Source organism: Strix aluco, chromosome 5, assembly GCF_031877795.1.
Source record: "Strix aluco isolate bStrAlu1 chromosome 5, bStrAlu1.hap1, whole genome shotgun sequence".
NCBI lineage: Eukaryota > Metazoa > Chordata > Aves > Strigiformes > Strigidae > Strix > Strix aluco.
The window spans coordinates 43,640,093-43,663,765 of NC_133935.1; the positions used below are offsets into that span (position 1 = coordinate 43,640,093).

The 23,673-nt window shown below is 41.1% G+C and overlaps 1 protein-coding gene across 3 annotated transcripts in view; it reads right to left on the reverse strand.

Moving 5' to 3' along the window:
- The window catches only part of ACSS3 (acyl-CoA synthetase short chain family member 3), a 95,437-nt gene extending 72,914 nt beyond the window's left edge, over positions 1-22,523 (reverse strand). For 2 of the 3 annotated variants that reach the window (XM_074825429.1, XM_074825430.1), the window contains exons 1-3: positions 21,241-22,523; positions 14,440-14,584; positions 3,840-4,028 (exon numbers count right to left, since the gene is read on the reverse strand). In XM_074825429.1, coding sequence (XP_074681530.1) covers positions 3,840-4,028; positions 14,440-14,584; positions 21,241-21,545 — 639 coding nt within the window. In that variant the 5' untranslated portion in view covers positions 21,546-22,523. Of the gene's footprint in view, positions 1-3,839; positions 4,029-14,439; positions 14,585-15,114; positions 15,196-21,240 lie in introns of those variants that run through there. The other variant, XM_074825431.1, reaches the window with a different exon arrangement.
- Positions 22,524-23,673: the final 1,150 nt, after the last annotated feature.

The window sequence follows — 23,673 nt, forward strand, 5'->3', positions numbered from 1 at the left end:
CAAGACTGGCAAACTGGTAACAACAGATGAGGAGGAGGCTGAGGTACTCAACCTTTTTGCCTCAGTCTCCACTGGCAACCTTGCTTCTCACACCTCTCGAGTGGATGGACCGCAAGACAGGGATTGGGGGAGCAAAGTCTCTCCCACTGTAAGAGAAGATCAGGTTTGTTACCACCTGAGGAACCTGAACATACATAAGTCTATGGGACCTGATGACATGCATCCCAAAGTCCTGAGAGAAATAGCTGATGTAGCTGCCAAGCCACTCTCTGTGATATCTGAAAAATCATGGCTGTCAGGTGAAGTCCCTAGTGACTACAAAAACAGAAACATTGCACCCATTTTTAAAAAGGGTAGAAAGGAGGACCCTGGGAACTACCAACCTGTCAGTCTCACCTCTGTGCCTGGGAAGATCAGGGAGCAGATCCTCCTAGAAGGCACATGAAGGACAGGGAGGTGATTCTAGACAACCAACATGGCTTCACCAAGGGCAAGTCATGCCTGACCAACCTAGTGGCCTTTTCTGATGGAGTGACTACATCAGTGGACAAGGGAGCTACAGATGTCATCTAGCTGAACTTCTGTAAGGCCTTTGACATGGTCCCTCACAACATCCTTCCCTCTAAATTGTAGAGATATGGATTTGATGGGTGGACTGTACGGTGGATGAGGAATTGGTTGGATGGTCACATCCAGAGGGTAGTGGTCAATGGCTCAATGTCCAGATGGAGATCAGTGATGAGTGGTGGCCCTCGGGGTCCATATTGCAACAAGTACAGATTAATACCTTCATCATTGAAATAGACAGTGGGATCCAGTGCACCCTCAACAAGTTTGCAGATGACACCAAGCTGTGTGGTGCAGTCGACACGCTGGAGGGCAGGGATGCCATTCAGAGGGACCCGGGCAGGCTTGAGAGGTGGGACCATGCAAACCTCATGAAGATCAAGAAGGCCAAGTGCAAGGTCTTGCACATGGGTCAGGGCAAGTCTGGTAACAATCCAGGCTGGAGGATGACAGGATTGAGAGCAGCCCTGCGGAGAAGGACTTAGGGATACTGGTGGCTGAAAAACCGGACATGAGGTGGCAATGTGCACTCATAGCACAGAAAGCCAACCATATCCTGGGCTGCATCAAAAGAAGCACGGAGAGCAGGTCGAGGAAGGTGATTCTGACCCTCCACTCTGCTCTCATGAGAGCCCACCTGGAGTACTGTGTCCAGATCTGAAGCCCTCAGCACAGGAAAGACATCAGCATGTTGGAGTGGGTCCAGAGAAGTGACACAAAAATGATCAGAGGGATGGAACACCTCTTCTATGAAGAAATGCTGAGAGTTGGGTTGTTCAGCCTGCAAAAGAGAAGGCTCTGGGGAGACCTTACTGCAGACTTTCAGTACTTAAAGGAGGCTTCTAAGAAAGATGGGGACAAACATTTTAGCAGGGCCTGTTGTGATAGGACAAGGGGTAATGGTTTTAAACTAAAAGAGGGTAGATTCAGACTAGATATAAGGAAGAAAGTTTTTACAACGAATGTGGTGAAACACTGGAACAGGTTGCCCAGAGAGGTGGCAGATGTCCCATCCCTGGAAACATTCAAGGTGAGGTTGGATGGGGTTCTGAGCAACCTGATCTGGTTGAAGATGTCCCTGTTCATTGCAGGGGGGTTGGACTAGATGACCTTTAACGGTCCCTTCCAACCCAAACTATTCTATGAAAGTATCTATTGTTTCAATAGCACAAACTATATATTCTCAGATTCAGGTGAAAGGGAAGATGACAAGAAATGCCTGTTCTCATGCTCTGTACCACTTGATCACAATTCACCACAGAATTATCTGTAACTGCCAGTACATGACAAGAGTAGAAATTATCAGCTGCAGGACTTTGCAGCATTCCCAGATCTATTTAAAATTCAAGATAAATTAAGGTAAACTGGTAAAGTATATGTACCATTTCATAGTCACTAGAAAGTGCTTATTTCTTTCACTTAGATCTTCCAATAAAATGTCAAGTTTGACCTGTCTTTACAAAAGCATCTCACAGCCAGGTTTGCACTGCACATATTTAACTCTTTCTAATTAATCTTACCAACACTAGGTCCTGTACTGCAGCATCTAAACCAATTCACATAAAAGCCTAATAGGAAGATTAGGGTTTTTTGAAAGTGCTTAATTAACTTCTGAGTTCAGCAGAATACCATGTATCACAGCTACTTATATACATATCTTAAAGATAATATTAGTAGTGTGCAATTCACTTAACAAGAAAGCTTTACTGTGTTGCAAAACTGGGGCATGTTTTGAAATTTAGATTGATTGAGTTACACTTTCATTACACATCAGATGGACCAAAAATCATCACAATATTTAGATCTGCCTTTTAAAGAAACAAAAAGGCAATGTAAATTAGGATTTAATCCATGGCCTGCAGCTAGTAGTTCTATAGCTAACCCTTCAAAAGACTTGCTATGTGACCTTGGGTAAATCACTTAAACTTTATCTGTTTTCTTTTTAACGCATGAAGCAAGGATTATGATCACTGTGCTGTCTCCCTTCATTGCTTAGAGAAAATCCATTGGGATTAACTAGTTAATATTTGCAAAATATTCTAAAAGTAAACATGCTACATGACTTGTAGCAACCTTCATTTTAAGTTTATAATTTTTTCTTCTACATTATTTTTCCCTAATTCTATGAGTTAAAATTAATTTTTATAGTTTGTTAAAAAAGTGGGGGAGTGGGAAGAAAGACAGGAAAAACTGTGGAGCTGTTGTTAGCCTTCTCCCAGCTTTTTCTCACAATTCCTACAAACCACTAGAGCCATTTTATTAACTTCTTTGTTAAAACATCAAGGCAGGGAAAGGAGATGCCTTCAACTTTCTATTTACAGATATTCATAAAATTCAAGCCTTCGTGATGTGAAAAGCACTTCTATACACAAAATCTAAGTAAAAGTTCCACAAATCCTGTGGACTTTACCCTGCATAACGTTTTGGCTTATACATCTAACCAGCATGATTCAGTGATAGATGGCTTCCACGGGATAGTCTGAATGATCCAGGTGACTGATTACGATGACAAAGATTTTTGTCTTGTTCACTGGTACAAAACAACAACAGAAACTTCCAATACAAACATTGTTAGCTGGTTTGAAATTAACGCATACACAAGTTGCTAATACGCACACATAAACTACTAAGTAGATTATTAAAGTACTATTTGAATTTTCACTTACAAAGACTTACTTAATGCTTTATAAACAAATTCAGCTTGTGTCAAACTTGGAAGCCTTTAAAGCATTCACCTCTATTAATTATGCTCTCTGCAGAGTCACTTACTTAAGGCAACTGGTTCCCCAGCTGCCTTGATTCATGCAGAAATTAGATGAAGTAGATTTATAGCTAAAAAAAATTTACGACCTAATATGTCTAAACATCAAGTAAACCAGTGAAGTCATTTAGGGTTGGCAGAATTTTCCTCATACACTTGAGGAAAATGCTGGGTGAAAAGCCAATTTTAAGGTGATGCTTTGTAAAAAAAGATTGACAAACGTGAGAAGAAAATATGCTCTAAACGGACTGCAGCATGTTAAATTCATGCTTTTTTAAAAAGAGGTCAAAGTTTGTATCTCAATGTCTGCTATAAAAGTATCAACCTCAGCACAGATGTAGTACTTTGTTCATATTGCGATGTTAGGTATTATAAACAAATTGAGACTGCATGGCACACGAAGAGAAATATTGTTATCCTCTCTGGGAAAAAAAAAAAAACAACACAGGTTTTTGACATTGACATACGAGTAACTAATGCAATGGTGTGTGTTGTTCCAAATACGTATTACCTTTGCATGCTCAATGCGAACAGAAAGCTCTTTAGATGCAAATCCACCAAAAATCAGGCTATGGATGGCTCCTATTCTCGCACACGCCAGCATACAGTACACTGTCTGTGGAATCATGGGCATGTAGATGACCACACGATCTCCTTTCTTCACACCATGTCTGACCATGACATCAGCTAACTTGGAGACCTGTACTGACAAAACATTCACAACATATTAAAAGTTTCTCCAGATCTGCCTCATAAAAAAACAACTTTCACACAATCAGTAGATGCAGGGCATTAAGGAGACAAGCCAGTATGATACAGAAAGTTGATGAATGACGCAATCCAGGTTCAATAAATTTAGGACAATTTCCTTTTTGCAAAAAAACACCATAACACATTTTTCTTTTGTAAAATGAGAATGGACTGCAGCTAATTATTTTATACATTAGAGCAAAAATAAATCAATAGCAACGTTTTGCAAATTTTTAAATGACACTCCAACTACTCATAATTGCTTATATTTCTGAATTTTAGCTTTTAAGAATGGATGCAAACAGGGCATTTCATAATGAATATTCTGTCCTAACTAGTTAAGTTTGAAACACAAATCAATATATAGTAATATTTGCTCTACTACAGTGTTGTAAATTCAGAAATCTGAGACAAGAAATCTTACACTCTTAACCAAATGTAAATACAAATTCAGAGAAACACGTTTACATTTAAGAAGTAATTTTTCCTCCCATTTTTAGATTTCAATTTTTGGTATGCAGAAGCCTGAAGACAGACTATGCACGGCAGCAAAGGACTGGAACTCAAGAAATGTGATAGACCAGCAGCAATGTCAGCCATCTGCATCACCATGAGAAAATATTTATTACCTCAACAGTGTATAGTAGTCTGTCACAATACTAGTATTGAATATTTCATTAGTACACCAGGACAGACAATTTAACACATAGTAAGTTCTGTTAGAGTGAGCATGGGAGCCTGTGACAAGCACCATGCACTTGTCCCAACCTGCTTGTTGTGGCATGAAAATGCGGCATCTTCTGAAGGAAAAGTAAATTACTAATTTCCCAAGAGCAACAGAATGAACTCAGCTGTCAGAGGTTTCTCGAGTTCCAGAAGCTGACAGTTGTGTAACACTCAGTATCTAAACCTGCTCACTGCCTTTAAATTTTTCAATTAGACATCATTGTGTAAAGGTGTATAAGTAATAGAGGTAAAACTATGTGTAATTATGCACAAAACATAGGCTAATAGGTTAAGAGGAAAAACTGTAGACTAAGAAGAAACAAAATAGACTAATAAGCTAAGAGGAAACAGGATGGAAGTAGAAACATCCCAGGAAGTTGTGAGCTGGAATACTCCAGAAGCATGTTTACATGTCGGTCAGATGTAAGGAGAACAGGAGCTTTGCTTGCAATAGTTTTACATTATGATATGACTAAAAAGTTAAATTCTCTAGGAAGTTCTTGGGATATCTGAAGATATATAAATCTAAGTTCAGAACAAAGGAGTTGCTCTGTCTTACAGGAGAACTCTTCTTACCTAGTAGTAAAATGGTAGTAAAACTATTCTTTAAGAGGTTGCCATTCACTAGAAAATACTACAATAAACATAGGAAGTTTCCAATTTCTTTTACTATCAATGTAACATGACTCTATTCATATATGAATTCTTCACATCATAGCTGTACTGCATTACTCCTTATCTATTCATTATATCACATAGATAAAGTTTCAAGTAAAATTTAGTCTCGTGAAAGACTCTTCAGGTAGTATCAGACTAGAAAGGAAAGGGGAGACAAACTCCTGAGCGTAGCAGGGGGATGTTGCCTATAGAATAGAAAATACCCAAGCTTCTAAAGCGGTAAGAGCTGTTTTCACTGATCCAGCAAATAATGCAAGCAATGGGAGCTGCCTAGGCCAATAATACACATTGCGCTAGCACGACAGGAGGGAAGGACCATCTTTTTCAAGGATGAGCTAGTCAGGAAGGTAGATTTTCTTTGAAATGTTTTACTTTCATTTGTATTATTTATGAAATTTAAGTCTTCTCTATTTAAAGAGTTACCTTATTCCAGTTTAATATTTCAAATGCTAGTACCGCTGTTACTTTCTGAGATTTATAGGCATTAGGCTCTTTTATGGTCATATTCAAGAAAACTTGGGGCAATTACATCCAGTCCTGGAGGCCTATCTGATACACATACTGAAGAGGATAATACAGCATTATTCACTGCTGCTCTCTTCAGTGGGAACACATGTTCAGTCTTTCAGCAACCTGAGAGTAAATTACAAAAGCTCCAAATGCATCTGACCTGTGTTTGCATTAAATACACAGCTCATACACAATCAAACTATGCATATTTCTACACTTCCTGAGGATTTAAGAAAATTGAAATGTAGAAGCCCCAAGCATCCACGCTTGCATCAGAACATAACAGCATAGCTTTCATTTTTCATAAACTTTGCATAAATCCCTGTTGTTATTTTCACAAGAGAGTATGTTTAGAAGGTAAAGTCATCACCATACCAAGCTGAAAACTCACACAAACTAAGGTATGTATATGATTTATTTGTAACAGACCTCTTACATGTTACCCATTATCAAAAGAAAGTATCTTTAATTCTAGACCTATTAATACCTATCAATACTGTATGAAACTGACATACGCTACCAAAACCCAACAAAAAACAAGACCTGAAGATGTATACAACTAGAATGTATTGCCATACCACGGGCATTTACAGTCATTTCTAGATAGGAATAGTGAAAGTAATTATAAGTGAGGATAACAACTCTACTTCCAAAGGTAAATTCCTTTTCTGTACTTCCTACTGCGAAAACATTAAAATCTACAAACTCATTGTAACACAGAGCTACTATCACATTATCTCAGAGAGTTGAGAAGACTAATCCTTATCTTTGCTGCTTGTGAGACTCTCAAGCAGAGTGTTGACAAAAAGGCCAGAGGCAATGAAAACAATATTTAATAAGTGATTTTATAGTCAGTGTAAGTGTGGATAGTAGGCAATAAGTAGTTAAATACAAGTATTATTATTCATTATTATTATTTTATAATTATTAATTATGAAGAAAAAGGCCATGTTTGCTTGCTAAAGGAAAAAGGTGTAATTTAAAGATCATAATTAGTAATTTCATATATATTAATTTAATATATATAATAATATAATTTAATATAAATTTCAAGAGATCTGGACAGGCTGGAGCGATGGGCTCAGGCCAACTGTAGGAGTTTCAATAAGGCCAAATGCCGGGTGCTGCACTGTGGCCACAACAACCCCCAGCAGCGCTACAGGCTTGGGGAGGAGTGGCTGGAGAGCTGCCAGTCAGAGAGGGACCTGGGGGTGTTGATTGACAGCCGGCTGAACAGGAGCCAGCAGTGTGCCCAGGTGGCCAAGAAGGCCAATGGTATCCTGGCTTGTATCAGAAATAGCGTGGCCAGCAGGGACAGGGAAGTGATCTTACCCCTGTACTCGGCACTGGTGAGGCCGCACCTCGATGACTGTGTTCAGTTTTGGGCCCCTCACTACAAAAAGGACATTGAATTACTCGAGCGTGTCCAGAGAAGGGCAACGAAGCTGGTGAAGGGTCTGGAGCACATGTCGTACGAGGAGCGGCTGAGGGAACTGGGGTTGTTTAGTCTGGAGAAGAGGAGGCTGAGGGGAGACCTCATTGCCCTCTACAACTACCTGAAAGGAGGTTGCAGAGAGCTGGGGATGACCCTCTTTAACCAAGTAATAAGTGATAGGACAAGAGGTCATGGCCTCAAGTTGCACCAGGGAAGGTTTAGACTAGATATTAGGAAACATTTCTTTACAGAACAGGTTGTTAGGCATTGGAATGGGCTGCCCAGGGAGGTGGTGGAGTCCCCATCCCTGCACGTGTTTAAGAGTCGTGTCGACATAGGGCTTAGGGGTATGGTGTAGTTGGGAACTGTCAATGTTAGGTTAATGGTTGGACTAGATGATCTTCAAGGTCCTTTCCAACGTAGATGATTCTGTGATTCATAATAGAAGACTCCCAGTGCCTGTGTACACAAGCTACATAACTTTGGTACTTGGCTATAGGAGGAAGACAGCAAAGAGATCTGCATGTACTTAAATCATTTTTATTGAAACCTATCATGGGTAAATTGTACTTAAAGCAGAACACATGTAGCATGCTGCAGACAGGAACCACGTCTTCCATGGAAACCCAGTAATCACTTGTCTGCACTTAACCTCCCCAACCTTGAGAGTGTAATGTCACTGAAGGCAATAACCCAGTACAATACATTGGTATCTACGATTTCCCTTGTGCCCTTTCCCTCATCCTTCTGACAGCCAGGGAACATTTCAACTACATAATACATAATAAAACACTGCCTCTATCTGCAACTATTTGGAAGACTACAGAACATCATAAAGCAGGTTTACACTGCCCTTAAGATTGATGTGGAAACCCTGAAACATCCGAGCAATCACTGTTTCTAAAAAGGGGTGGGGGGAATAGTGAGTAGTGACATTTCTTTCAACTGTTAAAAGCCATGAAACCTGTCACTTTATTACAGTGTGTTGTCATTTATGGTTTACGTTAAGACAGCGTACTTTGTCACTCAAGATTTTACAGTTGCTATTTTCCTACCAGCATGCTATTTCTCCACTCTTCTTCAAGTTTTAAGATTGCTCTATCACTTTAATATATTTGACACTTCAGTAATAAAATCACTTGAGACCAAATGATATAATAAGAAACTCAAGTAGGCTTTCAGCTTTGAACATCCAGGCTTAAATTACACTTCTGTCAAATGCAAGCCCCCAGTGAGCATGGCTTTATTTTTACGACACCAAACAAATACTACATCTGTATTAGCAGTTCAGGTTTGGGGAAGTACTGCAGTTCTGAAGTAAATCACCTGGCTGTCCCTAGTAGTTACAAAAAGCAGTTTTGGTCCATGTCAGAAGAGGAGTTCTTAGAAGATACTAAAACAGAAATTCCATTCAAAATGCTCAAAACAGGAATTTCAAACCTTCCTGGCTTGAACAATGACTGGATCTTACCAGTGTCAAGGACTTCAATGCAAGCTAAACACAAAAGTATTCTTCAAATACTGAGAGCTCCTGAAACACCTTGAAGTGCATCTCATGGTGTAAAAAGAGCCACATCACATAGGCATTCCTCTAAAGCAAAGGCAGCAAGTCGCCTTATGCTCTTCAGCTTCTCCGCTGTTTTGTTTTTTCAAGACTACTAAAGGAAGTACTCCTTCCTACTCCCCCCGCCTTGATCAGCCTCTTCACTCTTCTATTACTCTTCTTAATCATTGTTTCCTTCTTTTCCTACTGCTGCAAAAGCTTCTCCAGCAGATGCACCACTCTGTTGCTAATGTCAGTCCTCTACCACTTGGCAGCAGGCTTGACAAGCGGTGCTGTATTCACTTCAAACAGATGAAGGCCATGTTCTTGATGAGGTGGCAAAACCATGCTTCAGAGGTGACACAGTGCACGTGTCCCTACCAGAGAGATCTTGAACAGATCGTCAGGGGAGGGGAAGGCACTCCACCAAGCCCACTGCTCATCCACAGACATCCACGCCCTTGGTCCCAGGATCAGTAGTCCTGGGACAGAATATAGGGAAAAGGATGACAACAGTGCCGTACAGGTTTACATGCCTGCAACCTCCAGAGTACCCCTGCAAAAGAACATGCAGAACATCCCCTTGGCCCACTCTCTGCCACGGCAGGCAACAGGAACTGCAAAATCAGTGGTCCGGATGCTCTCATGCGCAAGTGTGCATACCCTTTTTCCTGTACATGTGTTGAGCATGGGACTGTGTTTAGGTTTCTGGTAGAATTAGGACACTGGTTGCAGAGAACAGAATGGGTTCCAGACTGGTTGCACACAAGAGATGGGTTCCAGACAGCCACTTGCCTCAGAAGGAATTTCTGGTACTTGTGAAGGATAGCCCACAGTGTTCTTCACAACTCCTACAGCATCTATGTTCTCCTAAAAGGCCATTATTTGGACAACATCCACGCAGAGTGGGGAGAGAAATCAAGCAGCAGTGAGAAGGGCAAGCATGGTACTTCCTAAAGGAATCCACAAGTCAAGGCAGCAAAGATTTTTGGGATAGCTATGTTCAGACGGCTTTGAAGTGAGCTATGGGATATTTGGTTCAAAGGATGAAACTAAACCTAGTCCAATGTAAAGCTCACAAACCACATATAGTGGAAATATCAGGAGTCTCAGCAGTTAATTCAGCATGGCTCTGCTTCACTCACCTGCCCAAGCTGCACCAAATTAAACATTACTGTAAGCATTGTTGAAGTTGACATGCCGCAACATAACTATCTTCAGTCAGGGGAGATCAAGACCCAGCTGCTTCTTCACACTTTTACAGTGTCATTTGGAAGTCTTTTGCGTGAAATGTGAAAAACCCAAGACAACACTCTCTGTAAATTCCTGATTAGTCTTGTCCTTCAAAGAATACTAATATTGATATTTCTGAAGAGCTACCCCAGTGACATTGCAGTTAAACCTTTCTAGGACATGCACTGAAGAATGCCATTTGAGATTTAAATAAGATAAGGAAAACCAGCATTAAAGAAGTCTAATACATAGTTCTATCAAGATAATGTTGCATTACCAAAGAGGATAAAAAGTTGGATTATCAGTCTTGGTAGGATTTTCTGCGTTCTAGTTTTGATTCAAAATCAACTCTGACAAAAAATATCTTGCAAGTCACTATTTCTAGCTAAGAAGGAATTGGTCATTTTTTAAGGCAGAAGGCAAAGAAAGAAGATGGAGTAAAGCATGAAGAATGAGAAAGACTACTAGTAACAGAACAATCTGAGTGATTCCTCAGTCACATACAGGAGATATGATCAAAGCAAGACAGATACAACAAATAAATCCAAACCGAAAATGGCTGATACAGCTATTTTGGAAAAAGATGTTTTTAGGGTGGGTAATTATGGAAAAAACCTTCCTACAGAAGAAATTACATCCTAGCCCATTGTTGACAAACTGAAGCCCTTCTTTCTCATCCATGTTTTTGTAACACTCAATGCTGTCAGAGACTTGGGGGGGTGTTGGTTTTACTAATCGCATCACGTTACTGCACTCAAATTATTTATTATGGCACGGAATTCAGCATGTTAACTGCATTGTTATTGGAAGGAATCACAGAAAGAAATCATACTGCTTTTGTGTACATGATCTGTCAAGTGTCAACAACTGCAAATAATATGACTCACATTCTTGAGATTTCTTTTTAGCAAGTGAGACGTTCTAGAGAAATCACCCAATGATGTATACAGAAGGGATTTTTCCACCTACCTAACAACCTTTGCCTTAACTTCAAAATGGTAGTATTTTCCAACATAATCAGAAAATTTGTTTTTAAAAGCCATCGCTCCTTATTTCTTCTGGGTATCTTTATATTTCCCTAATACTACACAGATTCAGAAATATTTCTAACAGAATTTGTGTCTCCCTTATCTTCTCCTGTCATCTCATTACTGGAATTAGAGAATCTCCCAAGGCATACTCAAAACTTTCACCTACATCCCCATTTCATGGTCTTCAGTCCAACATTCTGTCCAACCTATTTAAAGGCCTATAACAAGCATCAGTAAAGAAAAAAAAAGTCCAATCAGTACATTCTGGAAGACTGTTATGTCTTAAATTTGCCAAATTCCTCCTCTCTTCATTTGGAAGATTTAATCTGTAATAACAACATATAATTAACACACTTAAAATGCAACTGCATGCACTACATACAACTTCAATTTAACTAACTGTAATTCTCAAGACTTTCCAAGTATGAAGACAGAATAGTGGTACAGAATATCAACAAAAACTGATCTTGCCATTATTTCCATCAATAAAGAATTGCTGAAATTGTCCTGAAATATTTCTGTTCCAGTTCTGCCAAAAAAAAAAGTTTCCCACAGGTTGGGCACTAAACATCCACAAGCTTCCAACATTTCTCTCAATTATTTAGAGTTTAGTGGTGCTTAATTTCAAAATCACAGCATTACTGTAGCTCTCACATCTGAACAGCAGTGCAGTAAGTAAAAAAGGATAGGGATAATTTGAATGCAACAGGCTTCCTGAATACATAGCTCAAGCTATCCGACCCTCCCTAAGGAGCCTTATTATCTCTAGCCAGGCACCTATGTCATTTTTTTCATCCTTACCACAAGTTTGATCCTGGAACAAATGATCTAACCTGGTACCAAACTCTGCATCTTCCCATCCTGTGTCCCATAGTTATCCTACATAACTTCTGGTGAATCCATCTATAAACTCCACTTTTATTACCAAAAGCCAGAAAGAATTCCACCACTTCAAGTGCTGATATCGTGTAGAGACATTTTGAACAGGCAGCCTCTCTGAAAAGACACCGTCATTACACTATCCAGACAGACTACTAAGCATCTGTTGGTATGGACAGTCCAAACAACAGTCTGAACACAGATACACACTGTCAGGCTATTTTAAATTGGGAAAGGAAGTCATGAAAGAAGGCAAAAGGCTTCCTTCCCTGTCAAAGTTTGTCAACTTTGGTCATATGTCTGATCTGCACTCGTACTGGTCTATAATGAAACAGTCAGAGCACTGAAAGTCTATTTCAAAATGACAAGATAAAGTACTTTTAGGTTACATTGAGCAGACTGAGAACATAGTGACAAAGCAGTGACTGAGGGCTGTGAGCCAAACATCATCACCCACGCTCCACGGTGGTTTTCATAAGCCTTTTCTCAAAGTCTGACCTAGCACCTACAAGACCCATGACACAAAATACACCAGCCCACATCTCTTCCATTTTCAGCAGATCTCTTTGTGAATACCTTTGTTATCAGGTGTCCAGTAGTTACCAGGTAAACCAAGTTAAATTTATTCCACAAGAGTGGACTAGAAAGCTTCAACCTACAAGGTATTAATCTCAAATCCTGCCTTTCACTTATATTCCCTTTTGATTAAGAAGAACAGCAAACTGTAGAGAATTCAAAAACAGTATTTAGATAGGACTCAGCTACCAGCAAGATTATAGTGAACTTCTGAATGAGTTCTGCTACATACCCCCAGAAAACTTAAATCCATTCTTCCATTTGGTTTGGTAATGCTGCTGTAAGAAGAAATGTGGAGGAAAGGATGCGTATCTCAACTCATTTCCTCATTCTGCACAAATCTGCCATATCCTAAAACATTTAATACGCTTATAGGGAATACAGTGACACAAATTTAGGAGACTTAATAACAACATCAAGCTTAAAAAGAGAAACAAAGGCTGTTGTATTACATCATTAAAATAAAACAAGTATGTATTTTTATATGTATATGTATAAATCAATTTCATATATGCATATATATTTCATGTGTATATTATGTATATATTGTATTTATATATGGCATGACGTAAAATTGAATATATAATTTTAATTTTTATATAATATTATATACATATATAGAATAATAAATTAAATTAGATAAGGGGTTGGGCCTTTTTAAAGTCTTATGATTTCTTAAAACACTGAAGCTAGCTGTTCTAGCTGCAGCATACTGTATGGTAATTTCCAATTTCATTTTTGGACTTGGTAAATCAACAGAAAACTGGTGAGGAGTAAATGTTTTCTATATTTTCCTTAAAAGGTAGAGTGCAGTACAGGTTTATAATTTTTTGTAGCTGTATGACTTCTCTTTTCTTGAAACAGTGGAATAAAACCCTCACAAACTGAAGGGCTGTATTGTGAACCTCATTTCACATTTTAAACCATAGGTTCACATTACTCCAGACACTATGCGCATATCTGAAGTAGCGTGAGTGTGTTCCATTCACTGTAATGCATCGCGCACAGTGAACTACATTAAGGAAGAATATGAGTCTGACTCCAACATTTCTTTGTACTCATTATTAAGTGCAACTGCTACATACAACTGGAAGAAAAAAAAGTCAGCTAAACAGAGGAGCAGCGCAAGGGCAAACCACCAGCTGACAGCTGTGAGAGCCGAGAACCTTGAATGGGGCAGATTGCAAACACCCATGGTGGCAACAACCTGTGGTCACACACTGAGTAAATCTGAATGGGCTGAGGTAGAGCTGGGTATTCACAACCCCAGCTGGGGGTAAGCTACCTCAGACAACAGGGAAGTTGAAATCCACAGACTTCCCAGACAGAAAAATAGTGCAGGGTCACCAGCACCCCCCACTACAGCCTACAATGGGGCAGGTGACACAGCTTTCTATAGAGATCCTCCCTGTTAAATTTCATTTGGTTTTACACTCAATTGTGTGCAGCAATAGCCAAGTTGCACATCTTCATTTCTACAGAACTGTACTTTTGTTCTTCAACAGAGAAAAGTTCAAAATTTAACCAACCAGGAAAAAAAAATACAAAACTGCAGAAGAAAGAGAACTAGAGGAAGATCAAAACCTCTTGGATGCAGTATAATTGGGTACAGGTATGAAGCTTATAAATCAATACCAAGCACAGCAAAAGGAATAAACTAGGAAGGTAGACTGTTTCTACCCCTCTAGTATCTACCTGCTATGCAATATTTACTGCCCATTTTCAGTAACAAGGTTATTCTCAAACATACCTGTTCAAGAAGTTCCTTGTATGTTATTTTCTCTTTGGTATTTGTTACAGGACTGTCATAAATAATGGCAATCTGGTCTCCTCGTCCATTCTCAACATGGCGATCTACAGCATTGTAACAGATATTCAGCTCTCCACCTACAAACCTAAAAAAGAAGTTGAAGTATGTTAACAGCTAGCCTTCCAGGCTAATAAGACTATTTTTTTGCATTTTACGTGTTTTTTAAGGAATGAGAACATTCAATTAAAATATAGCTCATAAAACTTTATACTCAGTTCAAAAAGTCATTTTTTATTCTATATCCTCACAACTTACTCAAAAAGCCTATTAGCGAAAACAGTGAAGTACTGTACCTTAATTGACTTAACTAAGAATCTGCTAAACTTGGTCTTAACTTACTTCGCATCAATCGTTCTGATTTTTATAGCTAAGGTTTCACAGATAAAAGCACACATTCACATAAAATAATCTGACATTATGAAAATATGTTACTACACTACTTTCTATTGGTATGCACACATACCCTTTTTAAGAACAGGTTCAGGACTCAAAATATTCTTATTCATCTCTTGGCAATAAGTTAAGCATACAAGCATCTGTATCCAAGTTAAACGGACCCCAACAAATATAAAATCTTATAAATTTGTCTGACATTCATAATGCATTTGACATTACCGTGTTTTACATGTGACTCAAAATCCCCTGTAAAGTGATGTGAGTCATAGCCTCTTCGACAGCCAGACATTTACAGAAAATTCTCATCTTCTAATTAAAGAAAAACACAAACTCAGGTTTCATTGTTATTGTAATTTTACATAGAAAAAGAAAATTCAAGTGCGGCATGATCCTCAAGTAAGAAAACACAGAAGGCACCAGATTTAAAGATGACTCTACTTACTGAAAGATGACACAGAATCTAAAAATTAAAGTTCACTCTAAATAATGCTCTTTGTGTTTGTTTTCCTATCTGCATGTATCTCTCCATAGCAAAAAGAAGAGCAACACACAGAAAAAACACAGTTGAAAGTTTCCAAAAAATTCTGTGGGGACACTGGCTGTGATAATGCAATATTGTTATAATGTAGCTACAAATAAAAACAAATGGCCTGAAGTAATGCACTACTAGTTAAAGAGTATTTCCTTCTTTATCTTTCCTGTCTGATAAAGGACTGCTCTAAATTAGGATATTTGATATTATTCATATATACGTATGCACAGATGCCATAGGATAGTCTTCATTGTCAAAAAATGACAATTATTAAACCAAAACCAGTTAGGATGTTTAGGATGCAGCAATCTTTTATTGTGACTCCTTTACAATGCCATTAATAAGGAGAAGGTGGGGGACCAAAAAAGTAACAAAAACATTCTGTACTAAAAACCCCTTTCCATAAAAGAACTGTATGGACAATAAAGGACTGGGACTTGTTTCATGTAATATAGAGAAACGTCCAATTACGGTCATAAAAGCTGTGTAAGATTCAGGTCACCATTGATTTTTGTATCAAACCACTGTAGAACAATACAAACAAGGGAACAAGGAAGCACAGTACCTGGGCTACTATGCATAACCACTTAAGAACAGTCCAAACATGAGCAAGTACCGAAGCTTGGATTGTTCTAAAGATACGGGGCAACACTGACACTGCTACATAAATTTTTAACAATCGCTTGTGAAAAAAATGTGACTGCAGGTTGAAACAAAACCCAAGACTATCTGGACAGTGTGATGGCAGCTTTGCTACTCTGTTCAGGAGGGTGGTTCTTACAGGATCAGAGGCAGACATGCAGCTACCATGACCATAACTGCAAGACTTTCGCTTCTCTACTGCCACCCAAGGACATGCTCAAATATCTCCTTCCAGCTGAGAAATAAAAGCTGCTTGGCTCTAAAAAGCTGCCCTGTGCCACTGCAAACTTCTGTTGATCCAGTGATTCACAAGGAGATGAGTACCCGGGAGGAACTTTTGTTTGCTTGAATAAGCTTTAGTTGGAAAGAAACGGCAGCATGACACCAGGATCCAGTTTTAGAATAAGGACATCAATGAGATGCTCCTATTTAAAACAGAGGTTTATAATCAAAAGGAAAATATTCCAATAGACTGCAGAAAGATCAGAGGTGGATCTGCAAGATGTTTGTAAGAGCTGCCAGTAAATCTTGCCATAATAAACAGGACTGTAAAATGCTAATCTGTTGCTAACCAGATAATTTTCTCAATGCAGCTTACCAACAGAAGCCAAGTCTGAAGAACCTTATTTTAGGCTGTGCTCCTAATGCTGAGAAATTAATAACATTCAACAAATGGAGCGCAGGAAGAGTAAAACAAATAAAAAGAGTAAACAGTAACAACTCTAATACATAAAAGAAACTGCATTCAGTTCACTAGCAGGCTCTTTGAAGAGCTCATCTACCTTTCACTAGTGCTACGGTGGAAAAAAAATGACATGGTTCTTCCTGTCAAAAATCACAGCAGAATTTAAAACTGGTTATAATATCAAAACAGCTTGCTTCACAACATTTAAACCAATATTCTTACAGTATCTACCTATCCTTTTGATGTCTTTTTTCCTGTACATTCACGAAAGCAGCAGCCTTTGATAATCCACATTATGCATAACTCAGATCTAATAAGGCATCTTTTTAATAATTTGAGTGTGGTTATCCACATTAGGACCCCCTTGAGCCTCTTTAAAGCTGCCTACAGTAGTCACCTAGGACTTACTGCCTCTTCATGACTGGGGTGCAGCACCTCCCATCTCACCCCGGCCAGAAGTCTCACAGACTGTTGTTTCACAAACAGGAATCTCAAGCACATGCACTTACCTCTTTAATCATACTTCAATATGACTACTCTGTTAACCTTTTAGGGGTAGGAGTAGAAGAGGGCACAAAAGCACTGATCTTCTCTTCATGTTTTACTTTTGGCAAGTCAGTAAGTTAGGTCTTCCATAGGAGGACTCCCATTACATACAGCTTTACATCTACCCTCTACGGCCTGGAAATTTTTTTACCTATATTCAGATTCTTTTGGATGTGACAACAGCCCACCTGCTAGTAATGAAGTATAGTAGTGAAGAAGGCAACACATAACTATAATTCATTTCACAAGAATATTCAAAAGTTATGCTTTAATTTCCAACACTATCTGCTATCTTAAGAATCAAAGTAGCTGTATTCAGAGACATTTTTTAGTCTTCATTCAATGGCTCAGAAACAAAGATAATTAAGATAAAAAAAGAAAGAAGGTAAAGGTTCTGAATAAAGCTGGCATATATGCAAAAGAAAAAAATAAAATTAATTTGTACCATAACAGTAAAAAAAGTATATTGCTAAAATCCTTTTATGCCGTACAGTGTATGTATGCTTCTCCAAGCTGAGTTCCCAGGAATCAACTGCATTTTTTTTCTTTTTATTTTTCTAGATGAAGTGAGAACAGAAGCTGAATAAAGTGTTAGACAAAACCACAACAGTATTAGATATTTTGCAATAATATTGTTAATTGATCCAGCCACATTTTTAAAAAGTGTAAGCAACATTTGAATAGCAATCTGTTCCAACATTCCTAAAGTTTGAAGGTGATTTTATATTGCTCTTATGTCTTCAGAGAAAAAACATAACTTGCAAAATTGCCCTCTGCCTGCATGCATTAGGAAAAACTGTTTCTATCATTCCTAAAGAAATCCTTGCTTTAACCTTTCTGACCGGGATTCCACAGATCTCAAAATAATCTGTTCAAGCATTACACCACCTTTAGCATTAAAAAGATTTTTCTTTCTAACATCTAAAATCTACATCTCCCTTGTTGCAGTTTGAAACTTCCAGTTTTGACCTCTTCAAAGGCAACTCAGAGATTCCTTCAACTATGTAGCCAAATTTTATGTGTTTTAAAACATGTCCTTTTTGGCTTCTACACCAAACAATTCCAATTCCCTCATCCTTTTCTTGACCAACCATGCTTTCTGCTCTTCTTATTAGTTTTGATGTGAGCAAAACCAGATGATGTTTTGAGTCATAGCAGCCACTGATATGCAGGTTAGAACAGTCAACAGACCCTGGGATTACTGCTTCAACAAAACAGTCAGGGGATGGTGACACTAATCACATACCTTTCAGAAATCATTCTGCAAGCTACTCACATAACACCAGGGTTTCCAATGGAAAAGACTGAAGAAAACACACTAGGGCACACAGCACATTTCTTTCACGCTCTTAGGGTATTTAGAAAGGACGAATTGACATTTGCCTTACAGCTACATTTCAAATTCATTAACCACCTCCTTCAACTTCTTCAACTGAAGTAAATGAGACCAGAAAATATATGAAAAGTATCTGTTTCCATAAATCTCACATTTGGTAACCAGAACCAAAGATATTGAAAATAAATGGATATTTATTAAATGACGTAATAATATGTCTCTGACACAGGAGATAAATTCTAACTCAAGAAGCACATCCATGAACTTTTTAATACTGTTTTTAAGGTGTCCCCAAGAACTACATCTTTAAGCTGTTAGACCAGCAAGCTATGTTTTTCTTGGAAGCCTGGCCTCTTCCTCATTTTCGTTCCATCCTCTTTGTTTTCTCTTCAGCATGTCCTCTGAAAGACTCTCTTGTATCCTCCCTCTCTTACATTCCATCTTTTCCTCAAAGAACTTACCTATTTGTTATCCTGCCAAGCACACTGAACGCTGGTAACTATCTGGGACTTCAGAGGTGTTAGAGTACTACACTAGTATGCTATCACTTAAGGCGAACTTAAATAAAGAAACAAATAAAATTGCATGTTGCACATTAAGACATTAAAGAGGTTTATACAAATTTGAATTGCTTAATGTTTTACTATCCACAACGGAGCAACAGATACCTGACATCCAAGCAATAATTATGGCCTGATGTTGAGTCTTCAGAGACTTGCATCTTTCTATAATCCCACCAAATCACAGACTGGTTGAGGCTCAAAGGGATCTCTGGAGGGCAGCTGGTCCAGCCCCCCTGCTCAAGCAGGGCCACCCAGAGCCAGCAGACCAGGACCATGTCCAGACAGCTTCTGAATAACTCCAAGGATACAGACCCCACAACCAATTCTGAGACAGTGCTGTCACCTTCACATTAAAAAAATGTTTCCTCGTCTTCAGAGGGAACCTCCTGTGTTTTAGTTTGTGCCCATTGCCTCTGGTGCTGTCACTGGGCACCACTGGAAAGAGCCTGGCTCCATCTTCTGTACACCCTCCCTTCAGGTATGTGGCCACATTAATGAGATAATTTCAGTCTGTGGCAATCTTCATCCATAGCAGGAGAAAGATGCAAGTAGAAGTGAGGCCAGAAAAGACCCATGAAATTATCATAAGTCTGACTTCAGCCCATAAACTTTATCCAGTCATCCCTGCCGTAAGACCAAATAACTTCCATCTGAGAAGTCACAAAGCTTTACAAAGACCTAATCATGTTACTTTCAGCAAGCAAGATTGTCGTGCTCAGCAAATCAAACCACGTTTGTTTGACAGAATCTAATAGCAAAACCATGGTCACTGGCATCTATTATATTCCCATTCCTTAGTTCTTAAAAAGTAACCACTGTATTGACTTCTTCATTATTCTGTTCAGGAACACCAGAGCCAGAGAGCTTTACGGGTCTTTAATTATGCAGGCAATCCTACTTGCCATTTTTGAATAACACCATGACCTAGAAATGAAGGTCAGTGGAACACAGGTCTCCCTATGCATCCATTTTAAGACTTCTGACTGTTATACAGCCCTGCTGACTCGAAGAGATTTATCCTGCCTGAGGGCTGTTTAACATTCAGCTTAAGACATATAAACAACTGTCGCTACTAGAGATGCCAAGCAATAACATCAGTCACCAATAAGAAAGCAAGCTCCACTCTACTGGTTCTGTATCTCTTCATTCAGACAGATTTGAGAGTGATTAATATTTTTAATTATATTTTGAGAACGATTAGTATTTTTAAATTAAAATGAAACCAGAAAAATATAAAAATGGCAAAGAACATCAGTGTACCGAAGATGACCCTCACCCTGCATTGCCTTATTTATCCTATACCAGCTTCTCCTTGAGAAAAGATCAAAGAGCACGATGTAAACTTGCTGAAAAAGAGGTGATGGTGGTCAACACAGAATTTTAACAGGTAAATCACCTTTGAGAAAGTACTGAGAATTGACTATCCAGTAATTTATGAGAAGGGTATCACATTCTGTCTTAGGGCAGTTTGCCCTTCACTACGTGGATATATATATTTCAGTGTCAATGCTTTTGCCAAACATTACCTTAACCACATCCTTTAAATTATGACCTACTTAGTTAGTTTCAAAGGTTAAACAACGCTGAAAGCTGCCATCTCTGTGTTTTCATACATGTACCCGGCACCTCATGCTCGGTTTCCCGTGCTCACTTTTCTCAAGCCAAGCCCAAACAGGGTCGGATGGGGCAGCATCAGGCGCACCCACCCGTGTCACCCAGACAGGCACAGACATCACACCCACCCACCCACGTGTATGTCGCGCCTGTCGCGGCGCAAGCTAACTCCCCTCTCACCCCAGCACACTCATCCACGCTGCTTTTAATCATTAAACTTAACCAAGTGTAATCATTAAACTCCCCCATGCTCTGAGGCCATCTCCTTCACCAGCTACGGCACCCTGAGCACCCCAAATACGCCGTGGGGTAGTTTTGTGTTACCCCCGGGCCCCCCCCACCCAGCACAGCCGCAGCGCCCCGGCAGGCAGCCCCCCCGCGCCCCACCAGCCCCGGGCCCGCCCCGGGGGGGCACAGCCCGACTCACCAGGAGGCGCTCCCCGGGCGGCCCCTCTCCAGGGCCCGGGCCCAGGGCTTGTCCCACTGGATCTGCTCGGCGGCAGCTCCCCAGACCCTCTCAGGCTCCGCCACGGAGGACCTGAAAACTTCCTCGTACTCGCCCGGCGCCCGGGAGGAGGCGGCGCGGCCGCCGGGCGGCGGGCGGCGGGCAGCGGCGGCCCAGCCCGGGAGCGGGCTCCCCGCGCAGAGCCGCCCCCAGGCCCCGCCGCCGCCCCGGCCCACCGCCGCCCCGGCAAGTTTTGGCAGCGCCGCCAGCCTGCCCAGGAGACCCATGTCCGCGGCCTTCAGGGGAGAGGCGCCGCGCGGGCTTCGGTGAGGCTCCAGAAAGCGCTCGGACCGCACAAGACGGAGCGGCGGCGGCGGGGCGGCTCCCCGGGGCCAACGGGGCACGGCGGGGCTGCCCCCGCCCCACGCCCCGACGCTGTCCCCGGACGCCGGCTCCCCTCGGCCAGGGGGCGCGGAAGCGGCCCGCGGCGAAGCGGCGGTCGCGCCTCAGCCGTGGCCGGAGCGGGGGCGGGCGAGCGGCGGAGCCGCGGGAGGACCCGGGCGGGCGCCATGGCGGGGCCCCCGGCCCTGGCAGCGCCCGCGACTCTGGCAGCGCTTGGCTGCGGCCGGCGGCGAAGAGAGACTGGGAAAGGAAAGACCGAGAACCTGAGACTGACTTAATGATTCGCATGACATGTGGCCATAATACCCCTCAAGTATTTATTTGGAAAGACATTCTTGCTTTGAGAGGACTTTCTGTGATACAATCAGACGTACTGCTTGTACCAGGAAAAAACCTGATCTCCTTCTATGACAGGGTGACCTGCTTATTGGATGAGGGAAAGGCTGTGGATGTAGTTTACCTCGACTTCAGTAAGGCCTTTGACACCATTTCCCACAGCATTCTCCTGGCAAAACTGGCTGCTCGTGGCTTGGATGGGCACACGCTTTGCTGGGTAAAAAACCGGCTGGATGGCCGGGCCCAGAGAATTGTGGTGAATGGAGTTAAATCCAGTTGGCGGCCGGTCATGAGTGGTGTCCCCCGGGGCTCGGTTTTGGGGCCACTCCTGTTTAACATCTTTATTGATGATCTAGACGAGGGGATCGATTGCACCCTCAGTAAGTTTGCAGATGACACCAAGTTGGGTGGGAGTGTTGATCTGCTCGAGGGTAGGGAGGCTCTGCAGAGAGATCTGGACAGGCTGGCGTGATGGGCTCAGGCCAGCTGTAGGAGTTTCAATAAGGCCAAATGCCGGGTGCTGCACTTCAGCCACAACAACCCCCAGCAGCGCTACAGGCTTGGGGAGGAGTGGCTGGAGAGCTGCCAGTCAGAGAGGGACCTGGGCGTGTTGACTGACAGCCGGCTGAACAGGAGCCAGCAGTGTGCCCAGGTGGCCAAGAAGGCCAATGGTATCCTGGCTTGTATCAGAAATAGCGTGGCCAGCAGGGACAGGGAAGTGATCTTACCCCTGTACTCGGCACTGGTGAGGCCACACCTCGATGACTGTGTTCAGTTTTGGGCCCCTCACTACAAAAAGGACATTGAATTACTCGAGCGTGTCCAGAGAAGGGCAACGAAGCTGGTGAAGGGTCTGGAGCACATGTCGTACGAGGAGCGGCTGAGGGAACTGGGGTTGTTTAGTCTGGAGAAGAGGAGACTGAGGGGAGACCTCATTGCCCTCTACAACTACCTGAAAGGAGGTTGCAGAGAGCTGGGGATGACCCTCTTTAACCAAGTAACAAGCAGTAGGACAAGAGGTCATGGCCTCAAGTTGCACCAGGGAAGGTTTAGACTGGATATTAGGAAGTATTTCTTTACAGAACGGGTTGTTAGGCGTTGGAATGTGCTGTCCAGGGCAGTGGTGGAGTCCCCATCCCTGCACGTGTTTAAGAGTCGGGTCGACATAGTTCTGAGGGATATGGTGTAGTTGGAAACTGTCAATGTTAGGTTAACGGTTGGACTAGATGATCTTCAAGGTCCTTTCCAACCTAGACGATTCTGTGATTCTGTGAAGACCTGCATCATCTGTAATGGATCTTTTGTTTTGCACATCGTGCATGCATTTAGAAACCCTTTCTGAGTTTCGGTGGTAATGTTTGAGAGTTTTCTAATGCACAAGTCAGCTAAGACATACACGAGCTTCAAAGACATTATTTTGTCCCTTATGAAATTATTTTAGAGCTATAATAGGTCTATCCATTACAGGTCTCTGAGGAAATTCTTCCTGCAATCACATTATAAAAATGTCATATGGCTAAGGGGAACACTAGGATATGTTTTATATTCATGGCTAACTTAGGTATCTGTTACCTGACTGTTGAATTAGTGAAATAGGAACATAACAATGTATCACATTACAGGTAAAGGAATAAGGGGATGAGAAGAACTAGACTTTTTACCCCCTACAGTAGGTTT